Raw genomic sequence first — 20,340 nt, 5'->3', positions numbered from 1 at the left:
AAAAGCATGTTAAAGTAAAGTTAAAAAATATACTATTTTAGTCATTTAGCGTGTAAATGATGTGTGGAAAAGTAACACAAAGAATGCCAACATGAATATTTTATTTGATATTATTATCATATATAATATCAACGTATCTACCTACGTGTCTGTTCTCCTTCAGTCCTGAGGCAGGAAAGCGAGCGCACCCTTGCGCAGACCCCGCCCTCCTGATGTTAATGGGCTGGGCTTGCTATTGGATAGGAAGAAAAGCGAGATGGGGGGGTGTAATGAAATGAGGTCAGGAAAAGCTCATTATACACGGATGCAAATCTGTGCATCGCTGCATGTTAGCTTCAGCATTCATGCACATAGAGAGAGGCTCCTAAAGATGCTGCTCTGAATGCAGACACAGAGCACGGAGGCTGAATGGATCCCCTACAGATGATCAGCTGAGCCGAGTAACACACAAGGAGAGGAGCGCACGGAGCGCACGTAGACACACACACACGCACTTGGTAGAACGCACAGAAATCTTTTATTACATAACAGGCTTTAACTGCGCTGACACGCAGCCAGTCAGCAAAGGTGACAGAAAAGACCAGCAATACAAGCGATTCAGCAGCACGGGCGCATACAGACAGGTCACAAACACACACACACACACACACACACACACACACAACAAAACCACATGATCACAGCAAACGTCAGAAAAAAGAAAAAAAGTCAGAAAATACTACTCAGCTACATAATGCGGACATGTTACAGCTTAGACAGCACATACAACTCATATTCATGCATCTTCGCGAAGTTTAAATTAACCCATAGAAATAGTTTCCTGATCATTAGAATTTCTCCAAATTAGTATACCCACAGTTCACCACCAGGAGGCGGTAGAATACAGACAACCGGCCCAAAATGATTAAAAGTCACATGTCAATCCATCCCGGCTGTTAACAGGCAGGCTGAGAAGAATGAACACATCTACAACATGTTTTCAAAAACACTTCATACAGCAATAAAATAAATTCAAATCACTAGTTGCAGGGGAAGGGCGCAGGACAGGTGTGGTCCTTTTCTTTAAATATTTTATTCAACAGATTCACACAGTGGTCAGGATAGAAGTAGCGGAGCACCTCAGGAAATGTTCTTTTCTTCTTGGAGAAATCTTTATCCCTAAAATGCCACACAGAAAGGAAAAATAAGACTATTAAGTAAACATTTAGTGTGCATGTGGAAGGTGTATGTATAATAATGAAGGTCTATCACCTGTGTAAACCCTTTTCATGAAAAAAAGCTGTAGAGATAGGAGAAGCCAACGATACCAATGATGGCACAGCACAATGTTATCATCATCTTTTTCTGGAGATTTAAGCAAAAATAAACAGCATTCAGACAACTAGGAAATCAGGCTTTGAAGACTGAACACATAGACACTGGTGTGAGGAAGCAGGAGGACAAAGGAGAACAAAGGGTAGCAGGTTAGGGAGTGTGTGTGTGTGTGTGTGTGTGGGGAGGGGGCAGAGAGGAAAGGTAAAATCAGCTTACCTTGTCTTTTGCACTTGCTGCACCAGTCTTTAAAAGCTGTACTTTGCAACAGTGTTTAACATGCTGACAACAACAACAACCATCCCATAAATCATGTCCACACAAACAGTCATCAACAACGATGTAAAACCTCAGTTACTTATTTACTTTCTGTAACTGTACAGAGAAGGTGCAGGCCAGAAAAAAACAGTAGTCATTAAAAAGACAAAAACTTTAATTTCTATTCAAATCATTGACAGTTAACAACATGCAGCAGCTGTTTATGTGCAGCCTGTGTTCATGGTTCATCATTAGCCACAAGACCGTGCTGAGACAAGGCAACAATCAGGCTGTGGTTTGAAAATATGTGTCACTGGATGATTAAAATAACATCTCTAACCAGAGTCACCTGCTTTATTTAGACACTGTGTGACATAAAATGATGGTGGGCAGCTGGAACAGGGCAGAGACGGCCGTTTAATACAAGTCATTAAAACTAACAGTACAGGGATATTTTAGTTTACCTGGTGGTGCTGTAACTGAGTGGTTTTGGCAGTGTGCTGGATTCTGAGCTGTTATTTCTGATGAACAGAAGCTTATGACAGCTGATGACTGAAACTGATTACAGACTAGATTTGATCTGAAATCACCATTTTGTGCAAAAGTATTGATTTTGCTGTAAAATAAGCAGGATATTGTTGTGTATGTCTTATGTTTAACTTCAGTGTAGTCACCAGCCTGTGGCACATTACCCCTCGCCTGGTTTTTTTAAACCGGTATGGACAGAATAAATATTAGACAGAGATATTGCAGTACAATTCACACATACCAGCATTTCTACAAGACTACAACCTTCATGATGATCATTTTATTTATGTATTGCAGGTCCTAATAAACTGGCAGGCTTAAAAACAGGACTATTATAAAAGCCTAAAAATGCTCATTCATGCCACTCAGAGTACTGAGGAGCCACCAGGCAGGGACGCCTTATTGCTGGTTTGAGTATGCAAAAGTAGAAGTAATACAGGAAACAGGCACTAGTGTTACTTCCAGCCTCCCTACAAACTTTTTAGACATGAAACATAATGTTTCTTTCAGTATTTAGCAGGAGACAGTGACATCTACCTATGTAAAAGATCAGGAAAGATTCAGAGAAGATACACTTTCAGTTAATTTCCCAGCTGCTGGCATGTGTAGATAATTCTTCGAGCAAGTAATCCATGTGTCTTGAAATGTATTCTTATAATCACAGGCATTCACATTTTAAAATGATAACTAATAGGCTCTCTAACCTGAAGAGTCATAAGAGAGGAAACTCCTCCTCCTGTTAAAGAACCGGGCGACATTCAGGATTAGATATAAAAAAATAGTCTATTATTTACATTATACTTACAGAACTCTGAGCTTAAAGTCATATTGTAAAATGTCAAAGTGCTGATCATCCCAAAGCAATTAAAAAAAACACCTCACAGCAGTAAACCTTCAGATCATTAAATGTGTCAAGGCTCATAAAGGTGAGGAATGATGATGATGAGGTGCATGACTGAGGTTCTAATTTCACTTCCAGGTCGATTCTTTGGCATTGAATGCAGGAAGAATGAAATGTTTTATGACACTGGGGTGAGCAGTTATATTTCAAATCCCTTTTCACTTCCACACAGATACAACAGGTATTGTCTCAGTTCTCAGTCTCAGTTCCCTTATTTGCAACAGAGCATCCTCAAAATGCCCAAAACTGAGGGACTTAAAGAGACCTCCATCTTCTGTTTTTCAGAGGTTTAACATAACACCATGTCTTCAGTTTTTTGGTTTTGGACATCTTAATAATCCATATGGAGTATCACGAGGACAGAGTGGATATGAACACACAGATGATCAGACCGCTATAGTGCCTGGGTGAGGATGACGATGATGATGATGATGATGAGGAGGACCACAGCACAAACTCCATCAATAACGATTGATCATGTTCTACAGAGAAGGTCAAAGGGAGAACAGAGTTAATGACGGGTACAGTAGCACTAACACAAGCCAAACTCCAGCTCTGAAACTAACTCACCACAATCAGTTCTGTTTGCTCAGCACTAACCAAAGGCAAGTGTTACAGAATAGGAGGAAAACACCCAAGTACTTCAAATACACACAAACACACCTCTTACAATCGCCTTGGATAGAAAGAGCTCAGACACACAGTCACACACAGCCTGAAGGGTAGAACAAAGCGGTTCCCAAAGCCGGCCTCACACCCACTGTTGTACTAAAGCAGATATTTGGTCCAGAGTTACTCACCCTTAGGTCTCCTGTTACTCAAATAGCTCATCAGCTTTTCAATCCCACTGACAACCCGATTATGAGAGCTAGTAGGGCCAGCAAGACCAGCACAACCACCACTATTATCACCGTTTTCTGCAGGGAACAATGAAGTACATACAATATCATAAGGGTCAACCACTGTGGCAATAACACAATAACACTATCCTGCATTGCACCATGTATCCGGCAGTAATTAGATCTCTTTGGATCATCTTTGCAGTTTGGTAACCACAGATATCCTGCACGTCAGTCTTTCTTGGGACTGAGTTTTTAGAACTGTTGACTTCAAAGTTTAATATCAACAAAAAATCACACACATGTTATAATGACCAACAGACAACAGCATCAAACAGCAACTGTACAAAGACAATACAGCTGAAGAGACAGGATAGAGAGAAAAGAGAGTGGATCAGTGTGTATGTGTGTGTCTCAGCAGGTGTAGGAAGGTTGGTCTTGATTCACAGTAGCATTTAAAGAACAGGGATCCACAGGTCACAGGGTGGAGGCCAGGTAACAAAGTACGTAGATCAGAGGACTGGGAGATCAGGATCAAGGTGAACATCGGGGACTCGATGGTGGGAATGGTTGGTTACATTAAGCAGGTTTCCCAAAAGCATTTTTTGTCTCTGTTCCACCATTCAAGTGGCTAGAGAAGAAGTGGTGTGTTGTTTCAGGTTCACATACAAATGTAGCACAGGAGAGGCACATCATACAACTTAACTATTCACAATAATCATTGTATCTAATATTGTGACAGCTGTGAGAGCAAAAATACATTTACACTACAAAGTAACCTACCAGGAATTTGGGCTCACACTCAGGCTTGTTTTTGTTTGGAGACCTGTGCAAAGAGGTGACTACATTTCCTGGGCTGATCCCTGTCTAGAGAACATCTGCCATGTGTGTACATGAGCATCAGAGCAGTTATATGGATGTTAGTTTAACACATAGCACCTTCCTAATCATTACTGCAGACCATGCTTCTGATCATACAGTAATGTATAGTCAGACATGTGAACCTGTATCTTACTGCATCTGTTTTATATTTGTGCTGCTTGTCAAAGGCTCCAATAAAATTTGATCAAATGAACTCGCTGCTTTGGGGAAACCAGGCCGTTCTTTTGACTACCGTCACTCACACGGCGAGCCTCTTGCTGAAATTTTGCCGCTTTTTTAGTGTCTGCAACGGCACGCTCCACAAAGCCCACTGATTGGTCCATGTTGCTCTCAATCCTGTCAATCATTCCACCCTGACATCGACGGTGTCAGAGGCGACAAACGGCAGCAAAATGAAATAAATAAAGTAATAAAAGAGAGTGAAACTGAAGGCAAGGCATGCATAATGCAACAGCTGTGTGTGCAGTGTGAGGGAGTGTGAACGTCAGGCTCACTGTGTGATTCAAATGTGTCAAACAGTAATAAAGAGAGATAATGTCTAGAAAATACGCAGAAACAGGAAGAGGTCAATGCAGGGTGGTGATAGCTGGGACAATGACATTACCTTACGTGCTTTGGTCTGGTATCTTACAGCTTTTTTGGTCTGTTCCTTAGCCTCCATTATGTGGTCCACTGACTTGGACACATTCTGCTCTATGTTGTCTACTATGTCACCCTGAAAAACATACAGCAATCAGTAAGAATCAAAGTGCCATGGGAGAAACATTTCTACTGCTTTCATCGGAATTTAAAACTGGAAACAAAAAGCAAATAAAGACTTTCTTGTGAAATCAAAAGTGTGCAAGATATTAGCTCTTACCTCAAACAAGCCTTAACCTCAGAAAGCATGATGTAAGCAGCAAGAAACATGTAGTTTAGTCAAGTCTGCACCAACATACAGTGGCTAATGATGTGCTCGTTTCTAGTGTGTGATGTCTAGTATGATGTCAGAAATGATGCTTTATCTGTACATCTTACTAAATGCATTCATGTTGGGTCCGTTAGTGCTGAATTATGGGATGGAGGGGGCAATGGCAGAAGAGAAGTAAAGTGAAGAATTATGAGAAAGGCATGGAGCTGGAAAAAGAGGAAACACAGATAAAGATTGATAGTCACATACAGCAGACAGGAGTTTGTTACAGCCAGAAAAAGACACGGGCATGAAGAATGATTTAAGGATGAATGAATAAATGAAGGAATTAAAAGACAACAAACTGATGCAGAGGAGTGTACCTGGCTCTCCACCAGCATGGCAATGTCTACAAACATATCATGCAGCTCCTTGATACTACTCTCCAGACGGACAATGTCTTTGTGTCTTGCTTCAATCTCACTCAGAGCTTGTTTCGAGATCCCAGAGTCCACAATCTGTAGAGAGGACGGACTTACTGTTACTATAAAAACACAAGTGCCTCATCATTACACTGCAGTTAAGGTATGACCAGTGCTTTTTATTTGCTCTAAGAAACTACATCTATTCAAAGGGTGTCTTGAGAACAAGATGAACATGAAAGAAGTCAAATCACACGTACTGCTGATTAGCTGACACAAACGCATTCTAAACTTAGTGAGCAAGTGACAACTTGGCTTTAACACTTAACACAGGCACTGTAAAGAACATTAACTGCATGCACACACGCACACACTCTTACCCCAGCAGTAAACACAGCAGCATTGCCACTCTCCAACATCTCCTCCAGTTCGTCATCTGTTGTTGCTTTTCCAGCTAGTGAAGGAAGAAAAGCGTTAATAACTAACACAGAGGACCATCACACATCTTTGTTCCTGCGTATGTCGGTGTCACTCACTGATCTCTAGCTGTCTCTGAATACGTCCTTTACTCCTCTCCCTGAAGTCCACCTGAGCTTCATTATACTTTGTCATTACCTCTACAAACTTCCTGGACAGCACTGCATGCTGGGAGACATAATGATGATGAATTACAATCAATCAACCATTATTTATATAGCACCTTACAACAATAGAAGTTTACACCATTAAAAACAAACATAATCCATAAAAACAATACAAACATGTCAATTAAAATAGTAACTTTTCACGTGGCAAAATCACCATCTTCTATTTTTGAATACTCACCTTTTCCAATAAAGGCAAGTGAAAAAAATAATGAAGTAAATGTTCTACATAGGTCTCAGATACTATGTGCAAATGCTTACATCATAAACGACAGCAGAGCTTTTCTATGAAAACGGTGTACCTGTGATTTACGTATCCGCATGTCAGCCGACACCCGCTCCTGTTCTTCTGACTCCAGATTCCTCTCGATGGCTGGGAAGTGAAGTAAAAACATGTAAAATTCAACTTAAATTCATTATATATTATCAATACACTGTGCACCACCTCTCTTTAAACCTTCACTAACATTTCCCATTAAATCAAATTATCCTCCAGATTGTGTGTGTGTGTGTGTCAGGGGAGGCAGACTCACTCTTCAGTTTGTTTCGTGCATTGTTGGCCATCTTCTTTATGTCGTTGGTGATTGCCTCCAAGTCATCCTGTGTTTCTAAGGAGTAAAAATACATGCAGGATGAAGACGGCAGCATTCATGGCATGTATATATCAACTAAATTTTGCCTAAATAGATTATAATATTTTTTTGAGAAATGTCAGATCCTATTTGTGGTGACAACTGAATTCAGCTGGCTGAAGAAAGACAACATCCTTCAGAAGGTGTTAAACCTTCTTACTCTGATCTGATGTGGGAGCAGACAGGATGACAGAGTAAAGCTTTTTGACTTCGGCCACGTTCTCATCAATTTTATCAATACTGTTCCTGATGTCCTCAATCTGAAACACAAACACAAAAACATTGCAAATGTACAACAATGATAAAAAATTACCCTAAGTCCACTTAAGAACATGCAAAGTAGTGCATCCTGATGGTAACACTCACCTGGGAGAAGAACTCGTCCATGAAGGCTGCATTGTCCACAGCAATTTCCACCTCGTCATCATCTTGATCACATGTCTGACCAAAATAAAGAAAAAATAAAAACTGTTAGCGTAGGTCCAGCTGTTCAGACAGAACGTGTGAAGGGTATTACATGTTTTTTTTCCAAAGCTCAAAGCATGTCATCAGCACCTCTGGATTAAAGGCTGATTCAAATGTTTTCAGTGTTGATCAGGAAAAAAGCAGCAGCTCCGTGCACCTTTTATGTCACATTGTTCTTCTTGACTTGATGCCTTTCAAGGTTTTATGCTCAATTTTTGCAACGTGCTTTGCCATGAAGAGTAAATACAGTCGATGCAAGTAACAATTACAGGAAAAACATCACGTTAAAACATTTAACTAAAGATCAAAACATGGATCCGGTCCTTCTCCGTTTGTTTATAACTGCTAATAAATAATGAAAACATTTTACCATTGAACCCCAACCAGTTATTTTCACATTTTGGCAAAGAGTATAAAAAACACACCATGTGTTAATCAATTACTTTTATAGGAGCTACTGGTCTCTATGTATGTAAACTAGCTATGTGTAGCATGGTATCTGCAACACGAACATTAATAGTATCATCAGAAAAAAATTATAGCTCTGAAAATGTCAAACTATTCAACACAAAGATACAGAAATATAGTCAAGCATAATTTAATCTACTTAAACCTATATTTTAAAGTGCATTTTTCCCAATACTGTGCAAGCAGCTTCTCAATGTGACCATTTTCATGTCCAAAAGAAGCTGAGACCATGAGTCTCCAGTGAGGGCCATGTTAATGAAATTGCTTCCTGGTTAGCAGCTCAGCATGAGACATCAGCCAGAAATACTAGTCTGACCTTAATCAGCCTTCACCCAAAACAAAACAAAAAAATTATCAGAAAAGCTTCACTGTGCTGATGTCAATAAATATGTCACAAGGGACAGTCAGCAAACACAAAGCAGTGCTGGTGGTTAGCTAGCCAGTGCTCAGCACTGCTGGCGAGTGTTTACACTGAAGTACCAGGGCTGGGATCCAGGATATCAGCCTGTTTTCAACTGACATAGAAACCACAACTAAGGAATAGTGCAAACAGACATCACAGCCGGGCTGTGGCGTTGGTAGCAGAGAAATAAAAACTAACAATGAGTACACCCAGTTTCCTTATTACTTCTGCTTTATTATTATTATTATTATTATTATTATTATTATTAGACTCCTGATGAACTTCACCAGCTTCCTGTTTCTGTTTTCAACAGGTGACAGAGTCTGAAGTCTTCAGGTGTGAAAGTCAGGTGGGTCAAAGTCAAGTCATGGAAAATGTCAGGCGTCACAGCTGTTAACTTCACTGCTCTCTCTCCTATCGGGTGACTCAGCCTCAATCTCTACACCAGTAATCTCAATACGCCACATATTACAGATTATTTACACTGCAGGACACAGGCTGAGCTATTACAGTTTTTTTTAACTGTGTAATAGAGGACTGTTTACACAATGTACAACATAATGACATTTAAAGTGAACAGGGACATACAGCCAAAGCATGATTGATTAAAAAATCTTAATAGAAAATCAATCAGCAGGTATAATGATCTGCTTCTACTTGTCATAGTTGGAAAGGTAACCTTGCTTTTCATTTAACCTTTGCGCCCTCATCAAAAATTTGAATTGCAAATGTCACCTTAGACTATTTGGTTCAGGCTGCTGTAACTAACAACAGTTTTGAGTACAGAGCATCCTACACACACACAGTGAAATATACTCAATGCTTGTTTTTTTATTATTTCTTAGCGGGTTATTCATCAAACACACTACTCCGGCTGACGCATTATGGTCTCTCATGCAGCATTTCTGCACTGGTGAGATAAGAACAAGCACTCACTTCCTTCCAGTGTCTCTCATTCAGCAAAAACAAAAGGAAAGGGACAACTGTGCAACAGCCCAAGGCCAGGGCCGCTGCGTGAAGCAGGGCCTGTGTCTGTGTAAAAGCAGCGTGAAACCGACAATCAGGAGGAGTCATCAAGAAAACTTTTACAACGGTCCTCATTTAACTCACATGGAAGTTGTGTAACTCTTCATGACTAGTTGTGGTTTTGAAAAAGCAATGTGTGATATATAAATGTTTGAAAGACACCATGGCAAAGCAGGATTGCATTAACATTGAGTAGTATCTCACTCTCACTAATCCCTTCCTTGTCATTTTCATACATAAAGAAAAAAAAACAATGCCACCATGAGTCAAAATACTGTGAACTAAAAAAATACTGTGCAGCAAATTAGATTTTCTCAAAGAATAACAGAGCTATAATCTCTTACATGAAGGTTGTGTAATGATCAAAATCTTAAAACACACACTGGATAATATTTGGTCAACTGGATATGAAGATTAAAAAACAGCACACACACAGTCGGCACATGAATGATGCACACCAGTTTAGATGCCGACTTGTTCCTTTTATGCACTTAATTATTAAGTTTATTGTGCACAAAAAGCACCATATGTCGTGTTGCATAATTCTCCTCAACAAGGCAAAGAATAGACAGAGGTTTCATACTGCAGTACACACTCTGATCCTCTGATTCTCATTGGAGCATAAATTATGTGACTGTTCTGGGCTGGTCCTGCTAAAAAAGTCAGATCAAACTAGCAACACAAAAAGAATACGAAGAGAATAATAAGGTTCTAAATGAAAAACAGGGCTCTATACTATTAAAAGTAAATGATAAAAGTGACCTCTGTGACTCACTAACATGTACACCCAATCCTGGCTCATGTCGAAACCACCTCCTGATGCAATGTCTCCTATGAGTCCATCATCTTACGGAAACCTGGAGGTGGTCAGACTTTGGCTCTAACGGCCATAAATGAATTAGCCTGACACACTCCGAGCTGCTGTAACAGCAGATGAGAAAAAGTGACATAGAGCTGCAACTGTTAAAATCATTAGCCACTCAAAACAGAAAACAGAAGTCGTTTGAAAAAACGTGTTTAATGTGCCAAGTCATCTGTTTGATCGGTAGCTAGCCACACACAGTCTATCCGTATTAAAGGCTCTATTTTTATGAAGTGATTATGATCACAGACAATTTGGCCAATCTATCAGGGATCACTGATAGAGTAGCTTCAGCCCATAACCTCTCATAGCAGCAGGAGGACAGGGACATGGGGTCCCATTTACATAGACCAATATAACTAACAAGGGGGTTTGAACACTGTATGTTCCACAGATAATACCATGTTATAGTTTCACTGTGTACATTTCTGAGCCACATGGGGAAGCAGTGTGACGGCAGCGCCTCACCAGGTCTATTGTACAGGGTGGGGAACCACTAAGCACACAGAACTGAGAGGGATATGGCGTCAACTAAAAGCGCATTTGTGAATATTATAATGGAAGTAGAACAGAGTGGCTGAATGACAGAAAACTGTTGTGATGTGCCTTCAGTCTGTTTCACAAAAAACCAATCGTCTTCTGCTCTAAAATCTGCTGAAAAGTGACGTGCCATAAAAAGTCACATGTAAAACCAGTAAATTATGAGTCAGCATTTTTTTCAAAGTTATCCAGGTCTGTCAGGTGATGTGAGCAAACATTCACACGAACATATGCCTCCACACACAGACTCGTGCACAGCATAAATTACAGCCAACAAGTTAAACATTAGAAAGGCGACTCAAGGAGGAAAATGAAGGCAAAAGGTGAGGGTGGATATGAAACAATCTGAAGAGGAAAACAAAGGACAGGTTGCTGGGGGAGACGCAAACATGACCGTAGAACACGACATAGCTTTACAGCTGTTTACTGTCAACTTCCCACTGGGTATTTGTACTCCTTTTCACTGAAGTGAAGCCAGCTGTGACAGATACAGATGCCTTGAGGGGATTCTGCAGCTCAACAATTTAAAACAGGACAAATATTTGGCCAGCAGTTTCAGGTAGCTATGGCAACACATCCCATCTTTGATTACAATAGGATCAAGGCCTCTGCCCCAGTGTATTTAATATCCCCACCTCCATCCTGAAGTAGGAAAAGACGATTAAAAAAGGGATATGTTTTCTCTACCTTTCTCTTCCTATTAGCGCAAGTATTGTAATAGTAATCTTTGTTTTTAATAAACATGATACATATAAAATGCTCAGCTTTTATGTGCATAATGTTTTCGTAATTCATAATTAGATAAAAACATAAAATAAAATGTCACTTTTGATAAATTCTGTTATGTTTAACTGAATATGAAAATCTTTGCAGGCCTATTTCCTGTGTATCAGCTAATCCATTCATAGACTAATCTTTTCCACTTTAACAGCTGATAATCTAGTTTAAAAATGAAACATAATAATAGACCACATGTCATTTTTATGTAGGCAACAACTTATTATGACTGGTAGGGCTGTGCCATGAAAGGAAGCGTGATGATGTCTAAATAACTTCAGCCAACATCCCCATTTGAAATCATTATCTAAGCTGCAGTCTTACTACATCTACCATGAGTTGTGTCATCACTTGCTACACTGATGTTTCTATTAAACAGTGTGTAAGGTGGAAATAGAAATAGAAATGTTTTCTCATATCTTAACCTCAACTTTCACTCGAAAAAAATAACATTTCCAGAGGCCAGTTGAAGTCAGAGACCACAGATACACTGTGAGGACTGAATGAACATTTCCTGGACGCTACTCACCGCTTTAAGTTGCTCCAATCGGTCCTTCATTTTCTGGCGTTTAATTTAACACCTCTAACGCAAAGAAAAAACACAATAATATGTGAAATGGCTGGAAAAAAAACACTAGTCCAGGTCTCTGAATTCCTCAGCCAGCTGGCAAGCTAGCTGTGTAACACAAACCCACCGCCAGTCAGGGAGAAAATTAAACTCCAGAAGTCCTGACAGAGGTCTCTGATGAAGCGACTTTTTCTTAAAACGGGAGTCTTTCCGCAGCTTTTCCATACAATATGGCTGCTGGGTTTAACGCCAGTGTTTTTCTTGCTAAATCTCCTCGCTCGGGGGATTAAAACAACAGTTGTGTAGAGCCGTTTAATCTGTCTCTCCGCTGGCCACCAGTAATCATTCTAAAACGCACTTTTCTGGCTCACGCATGCGCAGGAAGGTACTAGTCCACGGGGATATAGCCACGCCCTGAGCCACCTGCACGGATGATGCATTCAGGTGTTGTAGGAAAAACATACACTTTAACGCTTCAAAAGCGTTGTCAGAACATTTCACAGAAACAGAAAACATATAATCTAATACATACATACATACGTTTTAACAGTTGATGTTTAGATGTGGAGCTAAATTTAAAGCAACTTTAATGTCTAATCGAACTTAACCACTGTCGCATTTAGTTTCAGCATTATACTCCCAGATCAGATAAATAATAAAAGCCTTGCTTTTGTTATGTAACATGAATGCATCATATTCTTGATGTGAAAAGAATCAGTCAATCAGACGAGAGCAGCTACCTGCTTTAACTGCTGTGCATCATACTCAGGGATGTTTTTACTTGCTTAAACTGACCAGCTAATCAACAGGTGATTCAAACGTCATAATGAACATGAGTGTGACGTTCACTATTGGTTGTCAAATTCACTTGGTGTATATTCTGTATAATAATCTTGCTCTAGGCCGTTAATGTACACGTACTGTAACTGTTGCAGTATGGAAGATGATTGATGTAGCACCAGGATGCTCGTAGTAAACAGTAGAAGGCACACGTCACAACCAATGAGCAGAGTAAAATCTGTTACGTAACCACGTAGATGAACCAGTGATATGATAAGGAGCATGACTGACACCTAGTGACGAACTATTGTAAAAGCAGTTTAAAGGAAAACCCATGACTAGTACTGAATAGCGTTGTCAAAGCAGCGTCACTATGCTGAATATCTGCACTCCGTCCCCCACAATGCAGATGGCGTTTTATTTGAAATCACTGTCTTCAGATACTTTGGATTACAAATAATTTCCTTCCATGCAATAAAGCAGATACTGTGCCTCACTTTGCAGAACCATACATGTTGAGCTCTAGAAGAGAAACTGTTCTTCAGCTGAAAGGTTTTTCTGAGCTCATGTCTACTGATTTCATAAGCATGACTTACAAAATCAGCTAGGACAGAAGCCGACTCCAGAACTGACACAAAACTGAGCCTTAAACCGTTTCTGGATTTTTACGTGTGAACAGTCGTGTGTAATTTTAACTTTAAGTCTGGTTGGTAAACTATATGAAATATTCTTATCTGACATGGTTTTCTGAAAGACTTCAGTGATGCAGACACATATTACTTCACCTTGGATGAATGAGAGCATCCACAGATATATTACTTCACCTTTTCTTATTTGCAATGTGCCTTTCACAACTTGTGCAAAGAATCCTGAAGTATTTCCTTCTACTGCTCAGTTACAAACAGGACATACTTGCACTACAGAAATTTGAAAAAACACGCAGTCATTAAGTCTGCTACGAGTTGTAGGAACATAGTAGACCACTATTTCATCAACCTGTTGTGCATAAATCCTGACACTCATAGATTTCACACCATTATTACAAAAATGTCCATAGAGACCCACTGCAAACAGTTTCAACCACAAAGGCACCATTCAGGAAGAAAACACCAACATGCTATATTGAGAATGTTTTTATTCAAAGTTTACTCCCCATAGTGCTTCCATTACACCATACAACAGCATTATGTGAGCTGGGTAAGTGCAGTGGAGGGTGCTCAATGATGAAGAGTAGCACGTTGCCATGCCGACGACAACACTAGGGCGGGTGTGTCTCATACAGTGAAATCAGAACCACAACTTTTCCACCAAGTTTTTTTCCTTAAGTTTTAAAACGAACAAAAAAATTCAAAAATAAAAAAAATCTGAAAAGGGGATTTTACAGTAAAGGGGAGGGGGGACATAACTCAACAAATTTCTGTCCACAGCTGGGGGAGAAGGAAAATTAAGGTAACAGGTTAGAGGTCATCTTCTTCGTCTGGGAGTGCCGTTTGTGATGCAACCTAGAAGACAAATAACAAATATTTTTCAGATTTTGATCCATCATATCCGTTTAAGCCGGTGGATTGAATGATTAGTTCACCTATACACAAAATACTGTTACTCACTTGAAGCTCTTCCTCATACTTAGCGGCAAGGGTCGGGTCCATCTGGACCTCTGGGGGAGCAAGGGCAGGCATTGCCACAAACTCCAGGTTGGGATCACCAATCAACTTCCTTGCTAACCACAGGAAAGGCTTCTCAAAGTTGTAGTTACTCTTGGCAGAAATATCATAGTACTGTGGAGAGATGACATTGCAGCAGTTAGAAGTGATGGCCCAGACTCAACAACAGTGTTCCACACAAGTCATGTGTGGTTTTTGTTACCTGCAGGTTCTTCTTGCGGTGGAACACAATGCTCTTGGCTTTGACTTTCCTGTCTTTGATGTCCACCTTGTTCCCGCAGAGGACAATAGGAATGTTCTCACACACACGGACCAAGTCACGATGCCAGTTGGGCACATTCTTATAGGTGACACGAGAGGTGACGTCAAACATGATGATAGCGCACTGAGCTGTTGAGGAAGCAGGGAAGTGTCAACATTCAGTAAAGGGGGTGAAGATTTTGATAATAAAATGAACAGAGCAATGATGTGAAGAGCACCTTGAATGTAGTAGCCATCTCTCAGGCCTCCAAACTTCTCCTGACCAGCTGTGTCCCACACATTATACTTGATGGCTCCTCTGTTTGTGTGGAACATCAGCGGGTGCACCTCTACTCCCAGAGTGGCTAAAAATCACATGCAAAGACAAAAAAGTATGAGGAAAAACCTGAAACAAAGGTGTACTGCTATGACAGGGGACAAGTGTCTTAAGATTAATTTACTCATCATTTGTTTCTCTAAACTATTACTGCTATGTAGGACATTTAAATTCTATAATTTGACCTAAAAAAAAAAAAAATCATTTCTTCCTAAATTTAGTAGCCTTGCTACAATCCTCTCTATGATTATGACCTGGATGACTGAGAATCTTAAGATTAAGAAACCTTTAGTTTTGATAAACACATGAATATTTAGGAAGGGGCCTCAGCCTTCATTTTTGGCAAGGGCCCAACAAGTGGCCCTGCCGACTCCTGCAGTTGTATTTTCAACTTAGTCATACACCTACTACCTCAAAGCTTGTCTCTTCTAAGTCCTAACACAGTGGTTACTCACCAACATATTTCTTCTCAAACTCTCCTGTGATGTGCCTCTTCACAAAAGTCGTTTTTCCGGTGCCTCCATCTCCTACTAACACCAACTGGTTAGGAATAAAGCACAGTTAGTTTAGACTGGTCGGTACTGGTTCGACAATTAGCACAGCTAGCTTAGGTATCATAAAAACACTATTCTTTACACAGATAAATAGCGCATGAATGACAGACAGCATTTACCTTAAACACCGCCACCGGAACACACTGTGCCATTGAGTCCGCCGTGGTTGCGATTTTTTGGGAGCTAAACAAAACAAGGCGGGATGGTTAGTTAGCACAGTCTTCGTCATCCTCCTTTCTGCCAACTTAGCCATCAGTAACATTAAGCTAGTGGTGTTATCATTTAACCAAATATGTGTTTTTTGGAGTATAATAATGTAGCCACCGCTCTGGTTTAAGTTAATTATTTTGATGCGTTGAGTGGTTCACCGAGCCATCAGTCATACCGCACAGCTTGTTACCTAGAGACAGCCACTTCTAGCATGTTCTATCTGAGCTAACGTTCCCACACGTCGACAAGTAACGTTTCAGTAACGATGGCGTCTGAAGGCTTCCAATTCAAGTTACTAAAAGCAGTAATTTAGCACTGTTTGTATACAATTTCGTCTATATTGTCTCTGAAGCTGCATTTTAAAAAGAGCGGTTTCTTGCTAGCTAGCAAAGATGCTACTAACGTTAGTTTGAGTGCGCCATACGACGCTAGACCGCACTTTTTCTTGTTCGACTGGAACAATCTAACTGGAAGACTTATGTGTTCCACGTTGCTGTTCACGTCCCACTGAAACAAAAAAACCCCACATCGAGCTTACTTTAGTCACTCCAAACTAGTTTTGAACACAACAGTAAACGTATGCAATTACACAAACATACGCATGTCTGAAGAACAAAGCAGTGAAATGCGGGAGAGCAGCGCTTGCTAGCCTGTTAGCTTGCACGGCATGGAAGCCATTCTTCCCACTGAGCTAACGGCTAAGTTAGCACATGAAACCTAACGGCCTGAAATAGCCTCTGAAATAGCTACATCTACAACGCCACGTGAATGCAGGGCACACCATGAAGTTTCCTGTGGTTTTAACTTACTTTTCCCAGCAAATACAAAGTTGAAAATAAAGATAGTTCACAATGAGAACAGCACATAGACTCACCGGTGCTACTGCGAAGAGGGGAAAGAGTAAATGGCTGCGTTCGCGGGAGATTCAGCGTGGAGGATGAGTCAGTTTCCGCCCTTATCATGTGACCACTGCAGCGGCAAACCGCAGCAGCTTTTAACTGCACTGACGGCCTTTATTTAAACATGACACAAGGATGTGCAAATAAGACCTGGTTCTTTTAAAAGTATCCTTTTTATAGTTGTGCTGCTATATATATAATGTTAACTTGTTTTAAAAACACGTGCACATTATCAGAATCAGAATTCCTTTATTTATATTTATAAACACAGCATTGCTTAAATTATTAATGCCCACACAATAATCGCAATAATTTAAAGCTCTTCCACATCCCCATTGCCCAGTACTGAGACCTGTTGTTTTGATCTTCCCAATAATCCAGTGAATAGGCAGTTTTATGTCATTTATTTCATAATTTATTTCAGTATTAGCTTCATCAATACATTGCATACATATACACTCACACAGAAGGACATCCCTGATCTTTACAAAACAAGTCATACTGTACAAGTTGTGCATGTTTATATTCTTCCTCAGTTCTGAGGATGCGACTGCTCCTTTGTTATTCTGACAAATCTGTAAATTCTACAAGTAATCTGGTGCAAATCAGGGTGAAAAGACATATCATTCGCACTTCTACAGTACATCTCACATGTAGTGGATCTTATCTATACAGGTAATCTGCCTTGATGTTTGCTGCTATCTCCGCCTCCCATCGATCTCCATTGTTGAGCAGCTTTTCTTTGTTGTACAGGAGCTCCTCATGGGTCTCTGTGGAGAACTCAAAGTTTGGGCCCTTAAGGAAAAAAACAGATTATAAATGTCAACATACATTGTATATCCAACTAGCAAGACAAGGCAATGTAGGTTTTTTTTTTTTTGCTTGACCGGAACTAACTAGGTTTTATGGCCTAAAGGTAAAAGTGTTTTTGCTACAGTAAAAAGTCAAGGCCTGTGAGAGGGTTCACACAGAGACAGGAGTAGCCGCAGAAGAATGAAAACAGACTGAACCTTTTACACTTCAACACATCAAACTAATCTCTGTTGGAAATGTTTAATTATCTTATTTGGAAAACTGCAATATGCTATTATATGATTCTTTAACCTTGTATGCTTATGTTTTGGCATCCACCAGTATACATTTTAAGATTTCCCTTACCTCAACAATGGCATCAACAGGACAGGCTTCCTGGCAGAAACCACAGTAAATACACTTTGTCATGTCGATGTCATAACGTGTAGTTCGCCTGCTGCCATCAGCTCGAGTCTCAGCTTCAATAGTAATGGCCTGAGCTCAACAGAGGGAGGAAAGAAACGGACGTTCAGACAGGACATAGATAGACTAGAGTGCGGAACATGCAGCTCTGTAATTGTAAAAGGAAGTTTTGTGTGTGTGTTCACCTGTGCAGGGCATATGGCCTCACACAGCTTACAAGCAATGCAGCGCTCCTCGCCATTGGGGTAGCGACGGAGGGCGTGCTCTCCACGGAAGCGGGGTGAAAGAGGGCCTTTCTCAAATGGGTAGTTGATGGTGGCAGGTTCACGGAACAGGTAACTCATGGTCATCCCCAAACCTGCAGGAGGGTGACACCAAAAACATATATGAGAATGATGGACGGCAGTGGTGAGATACAGTTTCTGTTATTGGAAAGAAATACCATGAAAAGTGTACATCACTTTCCAACTTCACCATGTGTCAGCCACTTGCAACTGTCTTTAATGTCTTGTAAATTTGCATCACTGTATTTTATACGAACTTTAAATCATTTAGTATTAATTGTGTAGTAATTTCTGAGATGGTTGTTCAGGTATTTGTTGTACTGGCTAGCTGGTTAAGCATATTTAATGTGTATCTGTGAGTAAATGTGACCTCTGAAGAGCTCAGTCCAGAGGAGGGTGGTGGCAGCTCGGTCTGTGATGGATCTCATGTCTGTTGGCTGCTCCAGAGCATTAACATACTCTGTCAACAAAGAGGAAAAGAGAGTGTGTGGACGGATAAATAATCAAAACACATGTGATCACCCCATTGAACATGTTTCCTATGAATACAGATGTTAGCCAGACTTACTATAGCCCTCCCTTTGCACACTGACACTGAATGGCCGCACAGCAGGAAAGCCATTTCCAAAGACACCTGCACATAAACACACCATGTGAGCATACTTCATGAGTGATAATGATGTGTTAAGGATGAACCCCGCCTCATTACCTGGTCTTGTGTAGCAGTGGAGGAGACGGAGACTCAGCGCAGCAGACATCTGAGCAGAGAAGCAGGCTAGATGAGACTTGTTAAACACAGACATGAAATTTATATAAATCTTTACACCGTTTGTCAGTAAAGTAAAGAGTTAAGTGAGTTTGTGAGGCAGCCAGATGAACTCAGCCGTGCTGTAATCTGGCGCCCCAAATCCCAGCTATTACATTAGCGATTTGACACACTCACAGGACACCGGAAGAGTGGGAATAACGGGTGTTCCACTTGTTTAAGACAATTAACTGATTGTCCTGCACCAATGACCACAATTTATATCTATTTATCTTTATAAACAGAACGGCTGAATAGGCCCTTTTCAAAATAAAAGCATGCGTTTGTCAATATACCGACACACGAACTCATCTATAAATAAACCAACTTCTTAATCAAATTACCCAACCATTAGTTAGTCAATTAGGATCGTCGCATTTGACGCCACCAAAGCTTCGTAAAGAACCGTTATTATCCTATTTTGCCTGGTTATCCAGAAATAGGCTAAATCTCCTCTGTGACCGCTGGTTTGCTAACACGCTGCTAGCCGACTTCACCTTCATGACAGCTAGTTAGTTTTAGGCAGAATGAACTAAACATTGGCTTCGTTTTCGTAACCGAAAGCAATCATTGGATAATAAGCAATTCGTCTGTTTAATAACCTTTAAATGGACTTACCGTGGGCAAAAGTATAGAAATAGTGAGCAACAGGAAGACAACGGTCCTTGAACTGCGCAAGTGTGGGTATGCGGCGTTCAAGAGCTCCTCGGTAATTCCTGAGTCACACAGGAAATCGCAAAAATAATTTCCCCCACTTTATACAAACAACTTTAGTTTTCAACCAGCAATTTCCAGAAAGGAGAAAGGACATAAAAAGCTTGTGCCCTCTATATGTCACAATAACATATGTCACATCTTAACTTTAAACGGGAGGACTCTGTCAGCTTGAATTGCACCTTTGTAACTTTATTAGGACTTTGTTTATGGGACAGTTTTC

General features: G+C 40.4%; 3 protein-coding genes across 5 annotated transcripts; all 3 read right to left on the bottom strand.

Moving 5' to 3' along the window:
• Positions 1–1,723: 1,723 nt before the first annotated feature.
• Positions 1,724–12,774, bottom strand: stx3b (syntaxin 3b). Of its 2 annotated transcripts, XM_028416447.1 has the most exons (12): positions 12,543–12,774; positions 12,377–12,430; positions 7,673–7,747; positions 7,467–7,566; positions 7,208–7,282; positions 6,977–7,047; positions 6,567–6,675; positions 6,411–6,484; positions 5,992–6,126; positions 5,324–5,434; positions 3,799–3,915; positions 1,724–3,480 (listed from the first exon to the last, which is right to left on the bottom strand). In XM_028416447.1, exons 2-11 carry the CDS (start codon positions 12,404–12,406, stop codon positions 3,829–3,831), a joined length of 867 nt encoding a protein of 288 aa, XP_028272248.1. In that variant the 5' UTR covers positions 12,407–12,430; positions 12,543–12,774; the 3' UTR covers positions 1,724–3,480; positions 3,799–3,828. The 2 variants fall into 2 exon arrangements, with proteins under 2 accessions (XP_028272248.1, XP_028272249.1); XM_028416448.1 differs by lacking the exons at positions 1,724–3,480; positions 3,799–3,915 and adding an exon at positions 3,922–5,072 and having other exon boundaries at positions 12,377–12,774.
• Positions 12,775–14,576: 1,802 nt separating this feature from the next.
• Positions 14,577–17,170, bottom strand: ran (RAN, member RAS oncogene family). The gene is made up of 7 exons (XM_028416078.1): positions 17,075–17,170; positions 16,110–16,173; positions 15,892–15,976; positions 15,339–15,464; positions 15,062–15,249; positions 14,803–14,973; positions 14,577–14,697 (listed from the first exon to the last, which is right to left on the bottom strand). The coding sequence occupies exons 2-7, from the start codon at positions 16,140–16,142 to the stop codon at positions 14,653–14,655; spliced, it is 648 nt and encodes a 215-aa protein (XP_028271879.1). The 5' UTR covers positions 16,143–16,173; positions 17,075–17,170; the 3' UTR covers positions 14,577–14,652.
• Positions 17,171–17,488: 318 nt separating this feature from the next.
• ndufs8b (NADH:ubiquinone oxidoreductase core subunit S8b) lies at positions 17,489–20,118 on the bottom strand. Of its 2 annotated transcripts, none has more exons than XM_028416260.1 (7): positions 20,022–20,118; positions 19,308–19,356; positions 19,167–19,232; positions 18,969–19,058; positions 18,500–18,672; positions 18,258–18,386; positions 17,489–17,894 (listed from the first exon to the last, which is right to left on the bottom strand). In XM_028416260.1, the coding sequence occupies exons 2-7, from the start codon at positions 19,354–19,356 to the stop codon at positions 17,763–17,765; spliced, it is 639 nt and encodes a 212-aa protein (XP_028272061.1). In that variant the 5' UTR covers positions 20,022–20,118; the 3' UTR covers positions 17,489–17,762. The 2 variants fall into 2 exon arrangements, with proteins under 2 accessions (XP_028272061.1, XP_028272062.1); XM_028416261.1 differs by having other exon boundaries at positions 19,308–19,383; positions 20,022–20,097.
• Between the last annotated feature and the right edge of the window lie 222 nt (positions 20,119–20,340).

This window comes from Parambassis ranga, chromosome 10, assembly GCF_900634625.1.
Source record: "Parambassis ranga chromosome 10, fParRan2.1, whole genome shotgun sequence".
In the NCBI taxonomy this organism is placed as follows: domain Eukaryota; kingdom Metazoa; phylum Chordata; class Actinopteri; family Ambassidae; genus Parambassis; species Parambassis ranga.
Note: the sequence above shows the minus strand (reverse complement) of the source record. Positions and strands in the feature narration are given on the sequence as shown.

Bases quoted from the DNA above. Each gene is read 5' to 3' on its own strand.
- stx3b (XM_028416448.1), bottom strand. From the start codon at position 12,406: ATGAAGGACCGATTGGAGCAACTTAAAGCG. The intron at 7,748-12,376 runs GTGAGTAGCGTC...TATTTTGGTCAG, and splicing joins GATTGGAGCAACTTAAAGCG to ACATGTGATCAAGATGATGA. The intron at 6,676-6,976 runs GTACACCGTTTT...TATGTCTCCCAG, and splicing joins TGCGGATACGTAAATCACAG to CATGCAGTGCTGTCCAGGAA.
- ndufs8b (XM_028416260.1), bottom strand. From the start codon at position 19,356: ATGTCTGCTGCGCTGAGTCTCCGTCTCCTCCACTGCTACACAAGACCA. The intron at 19,059-19,166 runs GTAAGTCTGGCT...CTTTGTTGACAG, and splicing joins TGTGCAAAGGGAGGGCTATA to AGTATGTTAATGCTCTGGAG. The intron at 17,895-18,257 runs GTAAGGGAAATC...TTTTTCCTTAAG, and splicing joins CTGTTGATGCCATTGTTGAG to GGCCCAAACTTTGAGTTCTC.
- ran (XM_028416078.1), bottom strand. From the start codon at position 16,142: ATGGCACAGTGTGTTCCGGTGGCGGTGTTTAAG. The intron at 15,465-15,891 runs GTGAGTAACCAC...TGTGATTTTTAG, and splicing joins GTTTGAGAAGAAATATGTTG to CCACTCTGGGAGTAGAGGTG. The intron at 15,250-15,338 runs GTGCTCTTCACA...CTTCCTCAACAG, and splicing joins AGATGGCTACTACATTCAAG to CTCAGTGCGCTATCATCATG.